Source organism: Poecilia reticulata, chromosome 22 (genome assembly GCF_904066995.2).
Source record: "Poecilia reticulata chromosome 22, P_reticulata-male-v2, whole genome shotgun sequence".
In the NCBI taxonomy this organism is placed as follows: domain Eukaryota; kingdom Metazoa; phylum Chordata; class Actinopteri; order Cyprinodontiformes; family Poeciliidae; genus Poecilia; species Poecilia reticulata.
Window position 1 is genome coordinate 9,583,022 of NC_088851.1, and position 19,670 is coordinate 9,602,691.

General features: G+C 41.3%; 1 protein-coding gene across 19 annotated transcripts in view; it reads right to left on the reverse strand.

Moving 5' to 3' along the window:
• tnika (TRAF2 and NCK interacting kinase a) overlaps positions 1-19,670 on the reverse strand; it is a 66,468-nt gene that overhangs the window by 16,682 nt on the left and 30,116 nt on the right. For 7 of the 19 annotated variants that reach the window (XM_008399194.3, XM_081602978.1, XM_008399195.3 and 4 more), the window contains exons 4-15: positions 18,861-18,986; positions 15,491-15,601; positions 14,190-14,280; positions 13,760-13,890; positions 13,611-13,665; positions 11,977-12,055; positions 11,704-11,879; positions 8,974-9,040; positions 8,648-8,846; positions 7,693-7,785; positions 6,049-6,135; positions 4,257-4,457 (exon numbers count right to left, since the gene is read on the reverse strand). In XM_008399194.3, coding sequence (XP_008397416.2) covers positions 4,257-4,457; positions 6,049-6,135; positions 7,693-7,785; positions 8,648-8,846; positions 8,974-9,040; positions 11,704-11,879; positions 11,977-12,055; positions 13,611-13,665; positions 13,760-13,890; positions 14,190-14,280; positions 15,491-15,601; positions 18,861-18,986 — 1,416 coding nt within the window. Of the gene's footprint in view, positions 1-3,506; positions 4,062-4,256; positions 4,458-6,048; positions 6,136-7,692; positions 7,786-8,647; positions 8,847-8,973; positions 9,041-11,703; positions 11,880-11,976; positions 12,056-13,610; positions 13,666-13,759; positions 13,891-14,189; positions 14,281-15,490; positions 15,602-18,860; positions 18,987-19,670 lie in introns of all 19 variants that reach the window. The other 12 variants (XM_081602977.1, XM_081602980.1, XM_008399200.3 and 9 more) reach the window with 3 other exon arrangements.

The window sequence follows — 19,670 nt, forward strand, 5'->3', positions numbered from 1 at the left end:
CGTTTTCCTTGTTGCGACCTGCCTTAATGTCAAGACATCGGAGCAGATTTTAATCTCAACCAGAGTTCCAGAGAAACGCTTGTTAAGAGTTATATAAGAGCTTAACTGACAACAGAAATGTAACCTATGTGTCATCCGATTGTTTGGATCTCAATCCAAGCCAACCTAATTTTCTCCCAGTCAAATTCAATTGGATTAAATGAAGCTTTTTTTCATATTCTCTCCAATAGGCATGGGTCTACTTTCCAGGATCAAAAGTTTGAAAAATGTTAAAATTTTATGTTACAGTCATGTTGTGGACGGTGCAAAAAAAACAAAAAAAACATCATCCATTACTCTTTTTAAGCCAACACTATTTTAAAACTACACCTGGCAAATAACTTGCAAAAAAGCCAAATGGAGCACTAACTACCACTTTTATTAGGTTAAACTTTTTTTTTTTTTTACATACAGCATCCAAGCTACCAGCAACAAACCACAAAGCTGGGTTGGTCTACAGCCAATGGATAGCTAATACCAGCTAGCTAGGTTGATAGCCAATAGATTGCCAATACCAGCTAGCTAGATTGATAGCCAATGGATAGCCAATACCAGAGCTACAGCCTCATGCCAAATCTCACTTCACTGGAAGTCAGGCTTGATTGAAAGCTAATTATATCCATAAAATTTGTTACCATGTTTAGATATTTCAATTGAAAATTTCAATCCAATCCAATTTAAATTCTTAATGGAAAAAAACAAAAAACAATCTATCCCTCATAAGTAATCGACTGCATAATAAAATTCTTCAGATTGTTACCAATCTTGGCTTTTCTTCAGCCTCTCATCCTGAGCAAACACAGGCCGCATGCGTCTCGCCCCACATAAGAGCCGAGGAGTAAAAGAGTCTTGTGGCTGACAGAAAAGGTCAACAGTGATCGATCCCCAATCTCCTTTAGCAAGCTTCGTATTCAAACCATGATAAAGAATTCGAATTTGTGCAGGAGCAAGGGTCACAAATGCAAATCCATTTATCAGTACTCTAAGTATCTAAAAATGTTTTTTTTTTTTAAAGAAAAAGAAATGAAAGTATTTTTAGATGCACTACATATCTGTGTGAAAAAGGCAGAAAGCTCCTCTGAGCAGCGTAATCAGATTAGCAGATTATCTGCTGTGCTGCAAGAGTATCTCCAGGGAAAGCTCCCAGCTGCCAAAATCACACCCGGCTACTCTAAACAGGCTACTCTACAGCAGGTTAAAGGCTGAGACATGGCTCGGCAGGGCATAGTTTCAAAACCTTATAGGTAAAAAAGACACGTGGAGAGAAATCGATCCCTTTCTGAGGCTTTTTGAAACTTCACACACAGTTTTATTCACAATAAATGATTAAAAACTGTTATTAAACTTAAATTGCTTCCAGATGCTTTTTCGATGCAGTTAGTTGAGAAGTCAACAAATTCAGAAATGGTCCACACTTGTGTGCGACGTAATCTCTGAACAAATACAGCTGTTCTGTAGGTTTATAAAATAAAACCTGAATGCAAGCGCATACCAGTCGTTTTCACATTTTTGTTTGTCGAAACAAAATACAACCATATTATATATTCACCTTCACAGTTATGAGAGACTTTGTTTTTGTTTAGCTTTTATAAAATCCACCAGAAAAATGCGCCGAGGTTTGTGATTGCAACTTGACAAATTTTGAAAAAGTTACGCCAATAGGTTTTCAAGGCCACTATGCCAAACTGTGTCATTTCTCAAGCCAGCTTATGGGAGTTGGCTATAAGGAAGTAGACGCTCTTTGCCATCTCTCGAGGCGGAACAGCTGCCGAAAATGCAGTTAGCTGTTGGTGTGACAAGTCATTATGAAACTAATAAAAGAAACAACGTTCAGCAATGGAAAAAGGGACACTGGGAAGAAGTCAGTGTTCTTGCTCATCTTTGAAAACAACAAGCAGTGGAGGTTAGTGTAAGGTTGACTGTCCTACAAGAAACCAAGAAATTGCTGTTAGTAGAACAAGAAACAAGCTTTTGGGTAACTTTCCTAAACTCTTTACCCAAAACCTTCTTCCTTCTTCGAAAGATAACAAATAAATAAGGGTATTAATTCTGGACACTGCTGAAACCGAATAAGAAACCACCAAGAAAGGACGGAGAACGGGCTTGTGAAGGATCCGTTCGATTCTGTTCTACAGAGCAAGTCCACCACCAATTGGCCTGCACCAGTCACCAAAGTGGAACCAGTTTAAGTGCTTTACTGACCTAAAAACATACTGGGATGCGTGGGATTTCCTGATGACATCGTGCCCAAATGTGTGTGTAAAGAGGCTCACTGTGGTGAACTTTGGTGATGGGGGGATGAAGGTGAAAGGGGGATTGTAGGGTCGAGGGTAAAAGCTAGCTAGAGATCAGGTCGATTGTCAGCCTACATCTTAAATTCTGCATCTCGCTTCTAAAGCTCAGGTCCAGTTTAGAGCACTTTTCAAAAAAAATATAAAATATATACAGCGTATTTACATTATATTTTACACGTTGTCTGCACATTTCTCTTGGACTTCTACCTTTGGGAAGAATGGTCAGTCTTAGAGAATTCAGAGAGCGCATTTGGAAATTTGAATTTTAAGAAACGAGAGAGGTCAGATCGAGAAAACGTCCATGTGGTGTGAAACGACAACATTAAAGGGTCAAAGAATACATAAATTAATCAAATAGAAATACAAATGTGTGAGTGAGTGAGTGAGTGAGTGAGTGAGTGAGTGAGTGAGTGAGTGAGTGAGTGAGTGAGTGAGTGAGTGAGTGAGTGAGTGAGTGAGTGAGTGAGTGAGCGAGTGAGCGAGTTGACAGGCCTAATTGGGACTCCCAAAGGCGAACTTTGGGGAAGTGCTTTTAGGAGGGCGATTTACACCTAGCATGTTTGTAATGGCTTTAGCAAAGCTTGTGTCCTTAGGAGACGGGAGATTTGTTTTGTGGGCCCTAATGTCTCCAGGAGATGGACTCCTGGACCGTGATTTCGGGGAGAAAGGTGAGTGACAAGGGGAGTTTTGTTTCGATGTGCGAGGAGAGAGGCCTAGCCAAGAAAACGGCGACAACGGAGAAGAGACTTTCAACTGTTCGGTGGAGCGACAACGAGGCAGATTATTGTCTGACTTAAGAAACTGCCCAGGGACAATGAGGTGATTGCCACTGGTGAAGTCGGGGGAGTACGAGTTTCTTTGTCTGCCAAAATTTAAAAAGCCGTGTGCGGGGAAAGAACGCGAAAGGGGATCTACTTCTTCACTGTCCTGGGAAACCAAGCGTGCTCTCAAGTTCTCATGGCTGACAGCATTCTTCAGATTTGAATTGGCATTTTGATGTGGTTTTAAGTGTTGTTGGTTGGAAAAATCGTTCTGCCAGTGCTGCTGTGAATTGCCTGAGGACATGCCAGATGCATTTGTCAGGTGGAAAGGGTGCGAACTGCTTTCAGGGTCTACTTCTATATCTAGTCTACGGCAAGGTGAGTGAACTCTCCGAACGGGGCGGGAACTAACCAATAGGCACGAGTTAGAAGAGGCTCCAGACTGTGGAGTCTGAGTCTGTCCCAAAGCCTCAGGATGAGGCTGAAGAGCTCCAATATTTGAGTCTGCAGATCCAAGTGTCTCTTTGGGCAGTTGCCTGGCTCTTCCCATCTGATTTTCTAAAGGCTCTTTGTCAGCACTGTGTGCTACTGACATACATATTTTGGGGTGCTGTGGAGTTTGGGCCTCTCCTGAAACCTTTGAGTCTGCAGAACTAGCCTGATCTTTGGGTGCCTGCTCGAGTTTCCCTCTCGGATTCTTGAATGCCCCATTGCCAGCATTGTTCTTAATTTGGTTCATAAACTGGTTCTGATTTGTGACCCGTTTATCTTGGGGTATCCAGTCATCTGCTGAAACACATATTTCGGGGATCTTCTTATGGGCTCTTCTAATTGGTTTTTCAGAGACCCTGGGTTCTCCGAAGGATTGACTTCTTTGTGCTTTTTGAGGGACTTTGTTTTCTCTAGAGGGCAGATTTTTAAGTGCTTGTGCAGATGGTTTACCAGGAGCATTTGGCTGCTTCTGGACCTAGGAGTCAAAGTCAAAGTCAAAGCACAGTAAGTAGGAGTACAAGCATTTTCTTTTTATCACGGCAACATTTATTTTGTAACATGAAACGTATGATTAGACAAATCTCCGGGATAAATCATCATCATCATCATACTTCATGTCATAAACACAAAGAACCACTTTCTAAATCCTGCATTCCTGGTTTCCTCTTACCTCCTTAGCCCAGGCAGGCTTGTCATTAGGATGACTGGCATCCTTGAAGTGGTAAAGCGGTTTCTTTTCCGCTTGCCTCCCCTCCTGCTGCTGCTGCTGTTGCTGCTGTTGTAGAGACACCAGGTAGGCTCTCTCCTGCTGGAGCTTCATCTGCAGGAGTTCCGCCTGTCGCTGCTCTATTATCTGCTTACGCTTGTACTCCTAACGAGAGAAAGAAACGGGGACGGATGAAAGACGTGGCATGTTGCTGAAGGGCTAAAAGACAAGGCGGTGGGTTGGTGACAGAGTCACAACACAACAAAATGTCTGGAAATGAGGAATGTAGAATGAAGCAGTTTGGGCTACTTGCAATGCCAGTATTTACACTGGCTGTCAGAAGTTCACATATGCTAATCACTGGTATGAATCTTGTTGAACTGCATGTTAATTTAATGTTTGGGTCCCAAACTCTGCCTGGGGTCTTTCGGCATCGAGTATGCATAACCCACTCATGCATGTGCTCTTTCTGGCTACTCCGTCTTCCTCCCATAGTCCAAAAACACGACTGTTCGGCAAACTGCTTATTTGAAGATGACCCCTAAGTATGAGTCTGCTTGCACGGTTGTTTGTCTCTCTCCAGGGTAAACCCTGCCTTTTGCCCAATGACCATTGAGGAAAGGAACCCGTTTATCTCTAAAAGTAAATGTAACGCCATCAGCAATTGAGAGGATGCCAAGCATGAAATAAACCAATGGTCCAAAATTAACACCTTCAAGCAACAGTGAAATTTATACAAGCCAAGTTTATTCCTGAAAAAAGAAATAAAGTTAAATAGTGAAATGAGGCACACATTGAGCTGTTTACCCCAAAATGAGAAGACTCATGCTTGGTGTGAGGAAATCAAAGACTGCACAAGTTGTCAAGCAAGGTGGTTGACAAGCATCTGTTTTATTGCCAGTGGTATCCAAAACTGTGTGAAACACTAAAATAACAGCTGCCTCTCAAATCAGCAGCCAGATGGTTGATAAAGAAACACACCTTCTGGATTTCCTATCAAAAAAATTACCCCAGAATATACATCTAATCTAGCAGGATGTGTTGATGAATCATTCTGAACCTGTGTAGTTTTCAGATAATTACACACATGGTTCAAATGTTGCATTAAAAGGCCAATGTCTGACATTCATGCCAATAATGAGCATATGCCAACTTCTGACCAACATTGTAATTTTCTATCTGAAATTTCCAACGAGTTTGAGGTAATTAAAGACAATTTATATCAGTCTGAAACATTTTTTTTTACAATTTAGAATGAATAAAAGAAGCCAGAAAAGCAAACAAGAGAGAGTTTTGCAGTGGAACGGAAAGCAGTCTGACGACTGACAGCGTAAACATAATAAAAGGTGAGATTCTAGCGATTGGGATCATAGTTTTCTGGCTTGTGGAGTTCATGCTGGTAGGATCTCAGAAGCTCTTTTTCCTCAAAAATACAGAACAGCAAATGTAATTCAATTAAAGGTAAAGATATTATGTGCTGTACAAGAATACTCCATTCTGTGTACTTCCTTTGGGGTAATCCTTCGAGATCCAACCAACTTATCACACATAAACATGCAACAGTTGATTTCAGTAACTCCAAAAGCAAGAATTGGCATTGGTTCACACACATTTCAAGCCAACGAGCTCAGGGGCTCAGAGTGAGGTCTCCCTCACAGTCAGTTTGCTGCGTTCATCTGTCACCCCGGGTGCATGCAGCGGGGATGGAGATCACACGCCACAGATGAGGAGCTTTAATGGAGGGACTATAGTTTACCAGCAATAATGCCTGTTCTTGTAGGAGCTGCTGCTGGAGAATCTCTAACTGTCTCTGTTCCTCCTCCAGCTGTCTACGGATATACTCCTGAGCAGCATGTTGGCACAGGGAGAAAGACAGAAATTGAAAATCTGGGAAAATAAAAAAAACCCTTACACAGACGGAGCAGGAAGGACCGGGACAGAGAGAGAGAGAGAGAGAGAGAGAGAGAGAGAGAGAGAGAGAGAGAGAGAGAGAGAGAGAGAGAGAGAGAGAGAAAAAGAAAGAATAATTTCCTGAGGTGGCTTTCGGAGGAGAGATGAGATAAGAGCGGGTCCGGATCAAGTAAAGACGACGATATCTTCAAACACCTGCAATAACGATGCTAAAAAAAAAAAGCCGACAACAGATAAAGGGAGATACGGTTTCAAAGCAGAAAGGACGTGCAAGAGAGCAGCAAAGTAATAAAGACAAAACGGAAAGATACACAGAAAATGATTTAAAAAGGAAGTTACAATTCACAGAGAGGACAGGAAAAAGAGCGACATACGGCTCTGGAAAAAAAATGAAGAGTCCTCTGCACTGAACCCCATTGAAAACCTCCTGGTTATTCCACAAAAACTCTGAACTCTTCCCGAGTTAAAACATTATTATTATTGTCGTTTCTAAATGAACATTAACTTGCTTTCTTTGGATTATTTGAGATCTGAAAGCACTGCATCTTTTTCATTATTTTGGCTATTTCTCATTTTCTGCAAATAAATACTAAAATTTATATTGGAATTTCAGAGACACGTTGTCAGTGGTTCATAGTATAAAAGATAAAAGAATAATGTTCATTTTACTCAAACATTTACCTATGGAGAGTAAAATCAGAGAAACTGATCATTTTAAGTGATCTCTTATTTTTTTTCCAGAGCTGTATATACAGTACCTAGCAAAACAAAAGCATTCAAAAAATTTCCATGATAACCACAAACTTCAATGTATTTTACTATGATTCCACGTGATAGACCAACACAAAGTAATGCAGAATTGTAAATTTATTTATGTTTTTATAACCCCCCCCCCCCCCAAAAAAAAACTGACATACAAATGTGTTTAGCCCCCTATTATGTATAACCCATAAATTAAACCAAGCCATTTATCTTTATGGATGAGTTAAAAGAAAGCTATAATAAGTCCAGTTTGTCACAAACCAGATGATCTAGTGTGTGGAAAAAAAACAAACCTTGTGCATCACCCAATTCCCTTTGTAAAGTACGGCGGTATCATGCTGTGGGACAGCATATTTTCTTATTTCTTAATGCAGAAATATGAGTTACATGTGATAAGGAGTTGGACACAAGTAAATGCAAAGCAATCCAAGATAAAGATGTAAATATGTGCAATTCCTCAACATAAGCACCACACTTCACAATTATACACAACTTTATGTCGGTCTGTCTCAAAAGTTAATACACTGGAGTTTGGCATTGCTACTTGATATGCATTTGTGCTATTCCAAAATTTTGCACGTCTGATATAAACAGAAGAGAAGCCTCTTGGGGTAGAAGCGTGGTATCTGATGCTTCCAAAACCTCAAGACGGCAAATACAGACCTTCAAATCCACAAAATCGAGCAAACTGGAAGTCAGAAAAGAATCAATTATTAAAAATGTGAACCTGTTCTCTGGCCGCTTGCCTCCTCTCGTCCTCCCTTCGGATCTTCTCCTGTTCCTCAAACCTCTTCCTCAGCTCACGCTCCCTCTGCTGCTGCTGTTGACGCAGAACGGAGTCTCGTGAAGGTTCACATAAAGAACTTTGGGTTTTGTACAGAGTTTTAAAAAAAATGTTTCTAAACAAAAATCCTGGCCAAGAAAAGGTAGAAAACAACATCCCGCCCTTCTGCTGTCGAGGTTCCTTTAAAGCTTCTGTTGACGCATTTTACATTTCATCTAAAAATATGCAATAGTGAAATTTCCAATGAATTTATTGCAAATAGTTCTAGTTTGTAGGCTTTATACCAAAAGCCGGAAACAGAAAGGGAGGAAGGAATCAAGGAAGCAAGGAAAGAAAGAGAAAAAGATAGAAAGACACTAAGAAAAGGAGAAAGGATGCAAGGAAAGAACAGAAATAGGACAGAGAATGATGTACAACCAGGAAGGAAGGACAACATTTTGACAACGGGAGAGAAACTCATTTTGTTTTTCCATTCTAATCCAGAGCTGCAAAAAAAAATGTAATCAAATCATTAACATTTTCCAGAAGCCAAAGGAACCCTGCGCCTTAACAGAAGCTCCAACAATAGATTAAAGTTGGAGTTGTGATCTTTAGGGGCTCTCACACACTGGTGCCCTGGGAGGAATCCACAGAGAGCACAGAGATTAAAGGCTGAGGACTTATCCTCCCATAAGCCTGCTCTCTGGAACTAAAGGAGGGACGCTGGCGGGGAAAAGCCCGCGTGTGAATTTTTCTGCTCTTTTTCCTTCCCTCAACCGAATCGGCTAATTTGCAATACTCAGGACAGGAACAAAGGAGTTAATTTCCAGCACGGTTCAGCTTGAGGGATCAAAGGAGTGATGCGTCTTCGCCGCAGACGGACGCAACCGAGTCGCCCTCTCGTCCCAGTCCGTCTTACCTCCTCCAGCCGCCGCCTCTGCTCCTTCTGCTCCTCAATGCGCTTCTGCCGCTCGGCCAGCAGCAAGCGCTTGTGCTCGTCGTTCTGCTTCTGCTCCAGCTGCTGCCGCCGCTGCGCCTCCGAGCGCTCCTTGTTGGCCTGCTGGAGGCGCAAGAAGTCTCGCCTCAAGGTCGACTCCCCCGGGACGTTGATGATGGAGCTGGGGGGGTTGGGGGGGAGAGGCAGCATAGTTTTGAGAGTCAGTGGAAAGAGCTCCCGGGTGTGCGGAGGGGTGAGGCCGCGCAGATGGTTTTGAAAGTGTGTGGATTTGAGGAAAAAAGGCTGACCTTGGTTCGCCTTTATCCCTCTCTTCGTCTTCCTCTTCGCTGCCGCTGTACTCGTACTCGGTCTCGTCTTATGAGAAAAAAGAAAAAGCGGTGCGTGAGAAAAATCGTACATGGTATTCACATTCAGTGATTTGTTTTTTGGGGTGGGGGGATTTTAGATAACAGGATTGACACGAGGAAGGGAATAATTGTGGAGTAGATTTTTTTTTTCGAAAGGTTGACCAGGAAGCAGATCACTTAGTTTCCAGGCTCTTCTTCTCTGCAACTAAACTGTATAAATGGATCGAAAGGACAATGTATTCCTGTATTTAAATTGGATTTTGTTTTTGCAAAATGCTTTGAGGCGACATTTATTGCGAACTGTCATAGTACAAAGGAGCGGAAATGAATTTTTACATGTAAAAAACTAGAAAGTATGGCAGGCATTTGTATCCAATGCCTGCCAATTGTCTTTACAATTCATCTAATTCATAACTGCACAATTGTATCTCAGTATAAACACCAGGATTGCTGAATTTAATGCAGAAATTGATTGCAGACATCAAAAGTGTGAATGGATTAAATCAGACGAGTCAGAAATACTTGAAAGGTTTAAAGTGGTGCATTAATCAGAGATGCAGCCAAAAAGAACAACGGCCACTCTGGAAGCTCCTGACACAAAGGATCATAATTCATGCATGACAGGGTTAAAATTACCCAAAGTAAACCAACTGAATTCAATTGAGAAACATTAGCAAGACTTGAAAAGTGGAGTTCTGACTGAGCTGGAGATATTTTGCAAAAAAGAAACAGACAAACATTTCAGGGACATACAGCTGTAACGAGAACCATTTATAAATTTCCCTCCATTTCACAATGATGCTCTACTTTGTGCTGGTCTGTCACATAACGCTCCAATAAAATAAGTTAAAGTTTGTGGCTGTAATATTACCAAAACACGAAAATCTGAAGGGGTTTGAACTATAAGAAGGTGAGAAAATGTAATAAACAGCAAGAGAGGAAACCCATTTCGTTTCGTGCCGTCGAAGTTCCACTTGAGTCACCCCAACTCATTACCGGCGTCGGCATTCCCACATTCTCATTTGTCTCCGAGGCACTTTTCTTTATTTTTTTCTTTTTACTGAGCTCCTGTGAATAAGAGCGTAAATTGAAGTTTTAACGGGTGTAGCGAGGTGGAGAGCATTAGCCGGAGAGCTCCTTCAGTCCAAAAGGGGCTTTAAGGCATAAACGGTCGTCGAAAGTGCCGAGCTCTTCCTCGCCACAGATCCACATGTGCCTGTTTTCCGGGTGCGACGGCGTGTCAGAGACATTTACAGACTGAAACAGCGGCAGGATGGTTTTACACAAAACCCCCAGTGGAACGCTGTTCTTCGGAGCGGTTAAGGTGGGGCTTTTCTCTGAGTTGAGCTCAAGTAAGATTAGCTTCACACACATATCTGTGACTTTCACCTCTTGCTGCCAACTGAACTGCAGTGGGGCTGTGTGTGAGGCTAAAATTGGACTTCTTAAGAACAACTTGTGTTGTTTCTGATGAATGTCTAAGCTCATTGTGCTCTTGGAATGCGTTTCCTTCTGGCAAAGTGTTCGGCATGCTGGCAGTCACCTTGTCAAAACAAACAAAACAAAAAAAAAACAGGTGTTGAACCTGCCACATATAAACACAACTTCCTGCAGCGATCCTCGCAGATTTATGAGTTGCGTTTAAAATTCTAGTGACCTATGAAGATTGTATCTGTACCATCAGTTAAAAAAGAAAAAAAAAAAAAACAGTTAAGCAACACGTTTGACTATTTGAGCTACAGAATGCGATTCATTCAATGATTGTTTCATTGGTGCAGCCGTGCCTCTGATCTGTCTGGACGGAGCTTGTATGTTTCTAAATTAATTCACAATGCACACATCAGCAAAATTAGAAAGAAAATGAGTGGAAAAAGTTGAAATTTCCTGTGCATTTTCTGTAATCCACAACAAAATTATACATACGCTGCCACTAATGCGGTCCTGCAAAAAGTTATTTATACCTCTGACAGATTTAGATTGAAAATGCGTTTGTTAAGTTTGTTTCTGACTGGAAATGAGACAGATTTGCCTTAAAAGACTGCAAAAATAAAGAAAGCACATATTTATTTTTAAATTACACTACATCACATGCAACTGCGCTACAGCGGTCAGACAGTCTGTTTAAATGCCGACCAGCCTTACTGCCCGTTTCCACTGGTATTTTCATTTTTCTTTGTGGTTAGAGAGTCTCCGTACCATCATCCTAATCTTTAGCTCGCTCTCTACTGGGTTCATGTCAGGACTCTCTGGCTGATTTCATGTAAAATGTAAATATTACCACCAGTGAAAAGAAACATGTTGGTAAAGTTTTTTTAAAAATCTCTCTCTCCCCCGGTGAGGAGAGTTTAATCTCATAGATTAGGAGGATGCTAACCAACTAAAACTCACCAATAACTCTAACAATTATGATAACTCCGATGAAATATCCAGCCAGAATGTCGCCGCTGATGGAGGTTGCTCAAAAACTCACCAAAATGAAAAAGGAGGACTCAAATGCATCATTTATGGCCCCGTGTTAATAAAACATTCATGCTCTTGATGTCTGCAATCAATTCCTAGCCAACGCTATAATTCTCTTTTAAATGTCGCCCACCTCCAGCCTCTTACAACATTTGAATCCCAACTACTTTGGTGACGCGTCTAGACATTACAGCGGGAGTCGTTCCTCACCCCTCTCTCCCCTCTTCTTCTTCGTGCGGTCGATGTGGTCCTTCAGCTGGATGCGGAGGTGTCTCTCGTTGGGAAGCTCGGTGATGAAGGGATGCAAGAGGAGGTGCTCTGTGCTGGGCCTGTGGCTGTGGCTCTTCACCAGAGTGTTTTCAATGAACGACTGGAACTTCCTTGACCTAAAAATCCAATACATCCAAGTCAGAACTGAAAATGTAACTAAATTTCTAGAAAATAACTAATTTCTGGTGACATATATATATAATCCACACTCACCATTTCTTTGATTTGAGTCTGGGGGCTGGGTTGCGTGGAATGAGGAAAAGGGCTCTCATTGGGTGCATATCACACAGCGCTAAGGAGGCAAACGATGGGGAATATTAAGCGTGACTTAATTATAGCAGATGTTATCACGATGCATATGAAAAGCCAACAGGCACGCATGAGCTATTGATACAAAGAGTCAATTCATTTTACCCAAATCACATGCCAGCCTATGCATTCTTTTATAAATCAAATGGAGAATCCACACCAAATGTACGCAGCATTAAGTCTCCTAGCATGTCTACACGTTCAACCATTTTTAATTCGTTTGACTCATCGAGTTGAAAAGTACAGGGAAGCGTTTATTTTGAGGTGCATCACTGGCTTTGCTCGACACGACAGCTGCTGCTTGCTGTGTTTTAAGTCTGCCGAGCCCCCAGGGAACCTGGGTGTTGCCTGTCAATAAAAAAAAGTTTTATGTCTTTGTAATGAAATTCACGTTGAAGGAGAGACTGCTCCTGCAGCTCCCGCTCACGTGATCTGCTCTCGGCTGTCGATGTATATCCCCACAAAGCTTTCGGTGTTGCTCCATAGAGAGCAGCTGAAACGCCAGTTGTTAAAGGATACGGTGCTCAAAGGAAAGCAATGAAGCAGGAGAGTTACTTCTTCTACAGGTCACATCTCTTCACTGTTAACCAGGAGTCGCGCTGCCAACATTGTTAGTGGATCACATTAGATCAGTGAGGAAATGTGCCGTCGTTAGACTTGCACTATCTATTTTTTTTCCATCATAACCAGAGAAACATTTACTTCAAAACGTCTTAATTCACTGAGTTCTATTCTGGGTTTCCCTCGAGTCTTAAATCAAACATATATCTGACAACAACGACCAAAGACAAACAAAATCTTATTAATTACGTTATGTTTAAGCTGACCAACTTGGAATTATCTCAGAAAGTGTGTAGAAATTAGAAGTTATCATGTTAGTTCTTTTCCCCGCCAATGCATTCATTTGATAGAAACTGACTGGTAAATCAGTACAAAGTGACGTCTAACCCTCATTCTGTTATTCTCCATATGTGTCTACGAATAAAAGTCAAAATAATGAATAAATGTTTTTGGATGACAAGTTTATTACAGATGTATAGCAGTATAATTAAAAAAATACATAATATTCACTGAATAATATTTTAGCAGGTGTGAGCTAGTTTGTTGCAAGGAAAAATTTTTTTTATCCATGCTTATTTTATGCTACCACTGCCACAAACCTTAAAGCCATCAGTTTTCTCTGAAGAAACGCTTTTTGGCTGCTGGCGCAGTCAAGACAATATGGATCCAATCTTAACTGGCTCAGATGTTCAATGGGAATAAAACATCCGGCATGCCTCAGCCGTACCAAAGCGAAAACAAATGTCGACAATTTTAACCACTGTGCACCTCTGAGAAATAAAAACATGAATTAAAAAAAAAGGTAGAACGGACATCAGTCCAAATATCTGACATCTAATTCTTTATCCAAGCCTTTCCCCCCCCATCGACGGCATTACGCATTCGAGCAAACAATCTGCCTCCTGATTAAAATATCCCACAGAAGCCGTAAGAAAAAAAGCAGCGACAGAGATGTAGGGTATTGATTGGGCACTTACGAGGCGCTCCTTCAGCCATCTCTATCGCTGTGATCCCCAGGGACCATAAATCACTCTGCAATGAAGGAAGGATGCGCACTCAGGGCGATCAAAATCTCAATATGTATAAATGTATGTATAAGGCATCCTCAGGTGAAGGCAGTTTTTACCTTGCAGTCATAGGTGGCTTCAGGGTTTTCATCACAGGCAATAACCTCTGGCGCCATCCAGTACGGTGTCCCAATAAATGTGTTCCTCTTTCCCACCGTTCTGTCCATCTGGGCCGAAACGCCAAAATCCACTGCAAACACACACACACACACAAAAAACTTCAATACAAGACTCCAAATCTGTTTGAATAACACAACCCGCAATAACGTCGACCAATCTAAAAATACACAGCAACAAAATCTGAGAAAGACAGAGAGAGATTCCCTTCTTCAGCGTTTTGCATCTTGAACAGCGTGACAGCCACAAACAGATGACTAAGCTGAAAACGGAAAGAAAAACCACAAAAGTCACGCGAGCATGAAATCTTATACACCCCGCCGCGCCGCCAAACGCAAAGCCGTTTAGTGGAGTAGGTGGGGACCGGCTCACCTAGCTTGACCTCGGCGTTCTCAGTCAGCAGCACGTTCTGTCCTTTGATGTCTCTGTGGATGACCTTGTGCTGATGCAGATGAGCCAGACCCTGCAGACGCAGACAGATATGAGCCGTGAAGGAAACAGAGCCAAGTTGTGATTATTATTCAAGAAAGAGCTCAGGGCTAAACAGGGAGGTGTCCTTCAGCAACCCCACGCGCCGAGGCTGCTCCTCGGCTGACCCGAAGCCTCCAACCTGCAGAGGCTCTTTTTTTTTTTTTTCTTTTTTACATTTCAAGAAGAATCTCCACACTAAAAAAAACAAACTATGATTAATTGTGTAAACGCAGCTATGCAACGCATTTAGAAGACGACACAAATGTGTCGTTAAAAAAGATCAAAGTGTAGAGAGATGGAAAAATTGATAAAGTATCACAAAAAGCTATTTAATATGCTTTTAGTTTCTTGAGAAATATTCATACACCTTGAACTTTTTCACTCTTTATCATATCACAACTTCTTCAACATATTATTGGGACTTCATGTGTCAAACCAAAACAAAGATGTCTATTTTTGTAAAGGTGAAGGGAAAGCAGTATAACATGTCTATATGAACATGTCAACATGGTTGCCCATTCTTTGCAAAAATATCTCAAGCACAGTGAGGTTCGATGACGACTTCCCAACTGAAATAAGGTCTGGACTCTGACTGGGATATTCATCGTGTTTTCTGGATTCAGTTTTAAGGTTGCGGTCCTGTTGGAAGGACCTACCTCCATCTTTTGCTGCCTCTGACAGATTTTGATCCTGGATTTTTCTGTATTTATCTACACCTAGCTTCTCATGAAATGCAACGACGACTATGTTCCACAGAGGGGACGGTGCACCCAGGCTGACCTGCAGTGTTAGGTTTCCGCCATCTACTGCATGGGTCTCCAAACTAAGTTCTCAAGATCTACTGTCCTGCAGGTTTTAGGTGCGTTCCTGGTCCAGCACACCTGAATCAAATGATTTAATTACAACTTCAGTATGCTATTAATTTTATAAAAGCCTCGATTGAAGTGTGTTGAACCATGAAATTGTCATTGCAGCCATTTGTCAGTGCACTGCTGACAAACAAAGAGATAGAGATGCAGCCTGAACTCATATCTTTATAGTAAAGACGTCTCCCAATTCGTGGTTTACAGAGAAATGCAACTGAACCGTGATTAATACCCGTGAACAGCGACTTTGCAACAATGCCGTGATTCTTTCAGGTGTAGGGGGAGGTGCTTATTTACCCTTAAAAAAAAAAGTACAAGGTGTGATTTGGAACTCACCCTGAGAATCTCTCTGCAGATGTAAGCGTTCCAGTCCTCCTTTAGCGAGTTGCCCTTGGTGTTTTTGATCAGGTCCGTCACCGAGCCAGCTCCACAGAACTCCATGACAAGCTAAAATACACAAGACATTGTTATGTTTTTTTTAACTGCTTGCTTTGCTACTGAAGGCAGTCTTGTCTAGAATTGTTCCAGAGGAGCCTGAAATACCTGCAAAAGAACTTCAGGAGGTAGCAAGACCAAGAAACAACAAGTCATAGGTGTGCAATGCAAGAGATTGAGTTCAAACGGAATTATTAAAACGTGCTTATTACACTAATTACCAATTTGCTCAAGCCACTCGAAACTTTCAACGCCGGCGCCAAAATGGAACTGCTGCAAAAGCGTCGGCATGTTTTCCCAACAATTTACAGCAAACGTTTTATAGTTGCGGTGCATATTTTTAGCTGGAAAAATATTTTTAGCTCACTGGCAAGAAAAAAATGAAAGACTCGACTGCCAGCACTGCGGTTGTCTCTGTCATAGACTGCATGTTCAACAGCATCTCAGTGGGTTTCCTTCAGTAGCCCAGATACATACATGATGTAGAACTGCTGGTTCTACATCATTGGCTTTTTCAACTGTCACAGTTACAGCCTCCCTCCTCCCCAATAACAACACAGTATTATGTGATAATATGTGCATAGCTGGTAGATAAACAGAATAATTAAGTACATTCTGTGCCCTTGCTTGTAGTTTTGCTCGGCGCGGCTTGCTTAATGTTTGTGTGGTTGAACAGCATCTCTGAACAACCGGTTTCTCCACACATTCCCACAGGGAAAACATAAACTGCAAGCATAAGCTGCCTCATTGGAGCCATAAGCGAAACACAGCAACAGAAGCAGGATAATGTCTTGATTCAGACTGTAAGGGGATCTTTTCACTGTGCAAAAAGATCTCCCTCACTTGGATCTTATTCGCTTTATGTGCCAAGTTAAACAGTGTGAAGAACCGACAGGGAAAAAATAAATTGATGCTTTTTTAAAGAAGTTGGTTTTAAGAAAATCCTAAATAAAGAGATCCAGCTACGGTTTTCAAAAGTGTTAGAAAATGTTTGTCATCTGATGTAAAGTCATTGTAATGGGACGCCAGAGAGCGTTGGAGAGACTGGAACGTTCTCCGGCTGTACTGGGCACAGAGTAATTCGTCTCTGCCATCTCCCTACCTGTTGGTGTACCCAGACAGTCAGCTGTCTACCATAATCAATCACTTTTATTGAGTTAAGCTTTTTTCAAAAATACAATCACCAAGCTAAAAGCATCCGCCTGCAAGATATTCACCAAGGTACATAGACTAATATCATATAGGAATGTTCACGATCCTTGACGCTGATCGGCTGCAACCCAAACGCAGATGTCGGCTTCTGTGGTAGAGCCAAGACGGTTTCTTCTCCGTATATTAAGGTATATTTGGTGTTTCAACTATTAAAATAGGCAGTTCTAAGCATCTTTAGAGAAAACCTCATGTATTTGTGTATTTTAACTATTCAGTGGGGGTTGTGGTCCCTAAACCCTGTGAATATCAGAGTCCACAGTAAGTAAAGTTGTTCAGTAGAAACATCCAAATCATTCTAAAATTAAAATAATAATTGAAAGATGTAAAAAAAAAAAAAAAAGAAAGAGAGAAATGAGCAATAAGAATATATTTTCAATTCAGTTATATCTTGATATTTTAATACAGTCAGATTTTCTTCAAGATTGTGGAATCATTGGTGTCATCATTTATTTGTGACTCAGTGAATATGTCATGTTTATTCCTATTTTTCTCTTATTTTGTGTTTTTTATCTTTTTTTTTTTACTATGGACCTTTTTGTGTCTGGAATAAAGATTGATCGATTGATTGATAACTGAATACAAAACTTTTTTGCTTGAACAACGCTTGTCTACCACATTTAGGAAATAAATTTGTCTAATTAATAAAAAAAAGGAAACAACCTTCACAAAGAGGGAATAAATACGCAAGAGAAAAAGTAGCCAAGCCTCCCTCTCCCCCTTTTCCCTTTCTATTCTTTCATCTCTGTGCTGCATCCATGGAGACCGGTGAACCGAAGTTCGGTTTGTGAATCCTGGCTCTGCTTCAAGCTTCCCTCTTATTGGCCCTCTTGTCCAGAGGAGGAGAGGCAGTACGCGTGAAGAGGCCGACCTGCTCTTGCCCAGGATGCGGGCATATACCGAGACGCAGCACAGCAACACACTCACAGGCGTGAACAGAACAACACACACTTGTGACTGTTATCAGGGAGAGATATACAGAGAGCAGGTTTGGCTCTTCTGTACGAATCTATTTGTCCACATCTGAGTTTATGCCGCCACTGCACTGCGAGAAATACAACGTGACCCAACAGAGTTACTGAAGAGATTACGTTTGTATATGATCCGATGCAGATCCAGGCTCATTGTTTATGCCACTAATGCATAAGCTGTGTGCAGGCATCCCAGTGGATGCAAACCTAAAGCCAATGTGTTCTCTTTTTTTTAAGACTTAAAAGGTATAAGTGAAAAAATCTGCATAATTTGATGATGGGAGGCAAAGTTTTTACCCCTACTAGGTATCCCAAACAATTTCAGATGAAAACAACTGAAGCATTTTCTTTACCTAAAATGTAACTTTTTTGTCGATCACAGTGCACTCCTGACACAGAGACCCAATTGTTTTAGCTGCTGGGCAAAAGGCCAAATTAGGACCAACATTGACCTTGCCACAACAAAGAGGGAGCAGGACAGTGACAAGCATAAACTTGTAGAGTTTGCAAAAGTCTGATCGTTTAAACTGGAACCATGTGCTTTTACTAAGACGGGACTAATACTGAGCTTTTTGTTAACAAACACTCCTGGTACATCTGACATAGCACAATTGATTATTGTGTGGAAAAGCCCCTCATGTTCACTACTGGAGAACCTCTGGGGGGAGCTAAAGAAAAGAAAATATAACACAAGACCCAAGACGCTGGATGATCTCTACCTAGACTGTGCAAAGAGCAAGGAAAATCTTTTTGCTTTGTTTTTTCTGTATACTCCAACTTCCTCAAATGTAATAGGAATACATGAAGTGTTGCCCTATCAGCAATAGGGAACGCACAACATATTGACACTTGTGGTTATGTTAAAAGATTTTTCCTTTATGTGGGATTTCTCTTCCACCACTCCACAAAAAGGCTGGATTTTTTTCCATGTCTTTTCAGTTCAGGGGGGGAAAAATTGTCTTTCTTCTAATCCTTTCAGGTCATCTTTAGCAGGGCTGCCAAAAAAATGTGTTCGACAAGTGATAAAAATAGCTTAAAACTAAAAATAAATGACATTCATTATATTAAAAAAAAAAAAAAAGGTGTCCTACCCAAAGCTGGTCATCGATGCCAGGAGGTTGCTTCTTGATGAATACTCCAAAGTAAGTGGCGATGTTCCTGTGATTGCTGTACTTCTTCAGCATGTTGATTTCAGACTTGATCTCGTCCTCCTCGTCCTGCAATAGCAGAAATATAACATTTAAAACTTGAGGCCTTTCATTCCCGTCGCTGCACTCGCATCTCGGGTTGTTGACGGAGCAAAACTGATCCGGCTGATCCTTAATAATCATTCTGAATCTTATTAAAATCTTTAAAATAAATACATGAATGCTTCGGTGAGCGCAGCTGGCCTCTAAATTATCCACACTAACAACATTACTCTTTAATTACTTCCACTTCCAGGGGGATCCTGTCACAGTGCCAGGAGCTGTTGTTTGAAACAAGTTGTTGTGGTGACTGTTAATTAGATAAAATGTTTATAGTCTCTTGTATAAAACAAAAAAAATGCTGTAATTTCTCTTATTTATTTGTGGTAGTTTAAATGCAAACTGCCTTTTCATTTTCCGTTGGAGCAGTCGACATCCTGCAGGTTTGCCAAAGCTTCTGTTGCGTTATTCACTCATAGGATGTCACAGCAGTTAATTCCTGTTGTTTTTTCATTGTTTTGCCGGCAGCTGAGTGCTAACAGGGATGCGTGGGGTGTGAGGATTTCTAAAAATAGCCGAGGTTCCCTCCTGCTTTACAGACATGCCTGGGACCACACTCGTCTCCTAATCATTCCAGCTGATATTGCCATGGCGATAGGCCCGTCCTCATTTCATCTCCCCGACGTTACGCACATGCACAAGCCGTGACTCATC